Source organism: Galeopterus variegatus, unplaced genomic scaffold (assembly GCF_000696425.1).
Source record: "Galeopterus variegatus unplaced genomic scaffold, G_variegatus-3.0.2 Scaffold46294, whole genome shotgun sequence".
NCBI lineage: Eukaryota > Metazoa > Chordata > Mammalia > Dermoptera > Cynocephalidae > Galeopterus > Galeopterus variegatus.
Window position 1 is genome coordinate 1,322 of NW_007772405.1, and position 3,564 is coordinate 4,885.

A 3,564-nucleotide genomic window follows, 5' to 3' on the forward strand; every position below is an offset into this window, starting at 1 on the left:
TAAAAATGCAGCGAAGAGAAAATACAGCATGATCGGGGATGTCATTGTGTGGTAGTGAGATCAGGGAAGGACTTTCCGACGGCGGGGACTACAGCAGGGACCTGAGAATCAAGACCATGGAGTCATAGATTTCCTCCTCTCTGATCCTCCAGCCACATATCACATAGGGTGGTCACAGATGGGCTATGGGGTAGGGGGTGGGAAGTGGGAGATGGGAGGTCTTTGCACACTGCTAAGCAGAGATGGCTGGTTGTTCTCAGGACTCCGGCTGGAGGGTGTATACCGGAAAGGGGGTGCTCGTGCCCGCAGCCTGCGGCTCCTGGCTGAGTTCCGGCGAGATGCCCGGTCAGTGAAGCTCCGACCAGGGGAGCACTTTGTGGAAGATGTTACCGACACACTCAAACGCTTCTTTCGTGAGCTTGACGACCCTGTGACCTCTGCACGGTTGCTGCCACGCTGGAGGGAGGCTGCTGGTACTCCCAAGATCCCTAAGAACTCCTCAGGGCCACCCAAGGCCCAACCAGGATCTCCACCGTCCCCCACCAGAATCCATACAGCTCTCTTGTGGGACAGGGTAGCCCCCCTCCCCAACATTCCCCACCCTGGGGGATCATCCAAAGACTTGGCTAAGGGAAAGGGAGCAGAGCCACATCCATCCTGTGTTTGTTTCTCTAAAAACCCCTCCCTCCACTCTCCCTTCCTGTATCCTCTCCAACCCTCCTCCATTCTTCCATCCACAGAGCTTCCCCAGAAGAATCAGCGCCTGGAGAAATACAAAGAAGTGATTGGCTGCCTGCCACATGTCAACCGCCGCACACTGGCCACCCTTATCGGACATCTGTATCGGTCAGTATCTGCAGATCTGTATCTGTATCTGACATCTGTATCTGCAGACCCCCTGCAGGCTCTCTCACTGACCCTTTGTCACTTCGATCAGATCCCACACTTACATTCATTCGTTCATCATTCGTTCATTCCACAAACAGTTGTTGAGTGACAGTTCATAGCATAAAGGTTCAGAGAATGGACTTTGGGGTCAGGCAGACCTAGGCTGTAATCTGGCACTGTCATTCTAGCTGTGCGACTTTAGGTACGTTATTTATTCTCTCCGAGTCTCAGTTTCCTCATTTCTAAAAGGAAGATGATGTAATGAATAGGTTATGTGAGAGTTAAATGAGATAATCCTTGTAAAATTCTTAGTACAGCACCTAGTATGTAGTAAGCCTTCAGAAATGGTTAACAATCAACATTATTTTGTTTTATGCCAGGTAAAGGGTTAGATGTAAGAAAACAGAGATGAATAAGATGCAGATCTATCTTTAACAGTCTGTTGGGGAGAAAGGCCTTTGAGCAATTCTGGGGTGAACCCCTGGCTGTGTTGCACTCACTACACTATATTACAGAGACTGGACAACTACAGGCCCATGGGCCAGATCCAGCCCATTGCCTGTTTTTGTAAGCAAAGTTTTGTACATAAAGTGTAAAGCCATCCCCATTCATTTATATATTTTCTATGGCCCCTTTTGTGCTACAACAGCGGAATTCAGGAGTTATGATAGAGACTGTATGGCCTGTGGCTAGAATATTTACCATCTGTTCCTTTATATAAAAAGTTTGCTGACCCCTTATACTTGATTATATTTATAATTGCCCATACCTTATTTTTCTCCCCCATAGACTGTGAGCTCCTTGAGGCCAGTATTGTGTTTTACTCACTGCTGTAAACTAAGTGCTTAGCCCAAGGCCTGGCATACAGTAGGGGCTCAATAAGTGCTGAATGAATGGATGTGTTGATGAAGGGGTGAGCACAGGCTGCATTCCTCATGATCCTGGTGCCCCTGTGCAGGGTGCAGAAATGTGCAGCTCTGAACCAAATGTGCACACGGAACCTGGCCCTGCTGTTTGCGCCCAGCGTGTTCCAGACGGATGGGCGGGGGGAACACGAGGTGCGGGTGCTGCAGGAGCTCATCGATGGCTATGTCTCTGTCTTTGACGTAAGGATTTCCTAACCCTTCACACCTAACCCACAACCCCTCTCCCCTACCCCTGCAGTACCCAGAGTCTCTGGGTCCTGCCCACCCAACAAGCCCCCAGCCCAACCCTCTAATGGCCCTCAGCACCAGGAACCACCTTCCAGAGCTCTGGGACTCTCCCATAACCTCACTCCCAATTTCGTTACCTCATTGGTTCTTAGCTCTTCAGGCCTCCAACTCTGTTATAGGTCCTCCTGGGACTTTGAGATCTGCCCTGTTTGCCCCCTTTCCCAGCATACACCACACTACCTTTTTGCTCTTTCACAGATTGATTCTGACCAGGTAGCTCAGATTGACTTGGAAGTCAGTCTTATCACCACCTGGAAGGATGTGCAGGTAACTGATCCCGATCTTAGACCCCTGAGTGGGACAGGAGGGGACATCAAGATAGGAAGCTGACCTTCTGCCCAGTTGAGGAAGTTTCCTTTTCAGCCTGTCCTTCTGGACACTGCCCTCAGCTCTCTGGGAGACAGGGGAAACCCACGAGGGAAGTGCTTTGGGGAGTGGGGTTTGGTTAGGGTTTGCACTATTCGTTCCACCAGGAGAATTCTTCATTACAAAATGGTGGCAGCAGCACCTCCCTTCTAAGTGTAAGAGATCCAAGGAAGAGTTGGTAAAGTTAGACAAAGCAGTGAAAATAATAACAATAAATAAAACAGCAAATATTAGCTGAGGACTTATTATATTTGAAGCACCTCTAATCTCATTTTAGCATCATACAACTCCATGAAGTAGATAGTCCCTTTATTCAAATAAAGAAAATGAGGCTTGGAAGATCACTTATTCAAGATCGCACTGTAGTGAGTGACAGAGTTGGAACCCAGGCAGTATGACTCTAAACTTGTCCTCCCAGCCACTATGCTGCACTGCCTTGGGAAGCACCATACGCAGCCCAAGGATGTGGTTCCGCCACTCCTGGAGTCCTCCTGAGCAATGCTGGGGGTGAAGGTTGGGAGGAGACCTTTGTGGGGGGACATGATTATGAGTCAACACGAGGAACCCTCTGACTTTGATTTTTTCACATCCTCTTGTGTCCTTCTGATTTCTTTACCCCTCCCCTCAGCTGTCTCAAGCTGGAGACCTTATCATGGAGGTTTATATAGAACAGCAGCTCCCGGACAATTGTGTCACCTTAAAGGTCAGTCCTGAGGGACTGAAGGGGAGATGAGAGGATGGTGGGGAGCAGGAGCAATGGCCTGACCAGCATGGATTCTCTGCTGTTGCCCTGACCCCAGGTGTCCCCAACCCTGACTGCTGAGGAACTGACTAAACAGGTACTGGAGATGCGGGGGACAGTACCTGGGACAGACTTGTGGGTGACATTTGAGATTCGTGAGCATGGGGAACTTGGTGAGTATGACCATGCATGTGTGCATGTGTGTATGTTTATTGTGTGTATGGTTAAGGTCATCAGTGACTTCTGTGTTAGTGAATACAATGGACATCCTTCTCATCCACATCCACGAGTGGACTTTTTTTTTTTTTTTTTTTAAAAGATGACCGGTAAGGGGATCTTAACCCTTGACTTGGT

General features: G+C 48.9%; 1 protein-coding gene across 1 annotated transcript; it reads left to right on the plus strand.

The window, feature by feature from the left end:
- The first annotated feature begins 211 nt into the window (after positions 1–211).
- On the plus strand, positions 212–3,359 carry LOC103584189 (arf-GAP with Rho-GAP domain, ANK repeat and PH domain-containing protein 3-like). Its single transcript, XM_008565288.1, has 5 exons — positions 212–473; positions 741–846; positions 1,847–1,994; positions 2,301–2,369; positions 3,097–3,359. The coding sequence occupies exons 1-5, from the start codon at positions 212–214 to the stop codon at positions 3,199–3,201; spliced, it is 690 nt and encodes a 229-aa protein (XP_008563510.1). The 3' UTR covers positions 3,202–3,359.
- The last annotated feature ends 205 nt before the right edge of the window (positions 3,360–3,564 follow it).

Coding starts and splice junctions, on each gene's coding strand:
- LOC103584189 (XM_008565288.1), top strand. CDS start 212: ATGGGAGGTCTTTGCACACTGCTAAGCAGAGATGGCTGGTTGTTCTCA. Junction 1,995..2,300: donor GCTATGTCTCTGTCTTTGAC/GTAAGGATTTCC, acceptor GCTCTTTCACAG/ATTGATTCTGACCAGGTAGC. Junction 2,370..3,096: donor CCACCTGGAAGGATGTGCAG/GTAACTGATCCC, acceptor CCCTCCCCTCAG/CTGTCTCAAGCTGGAGACCT.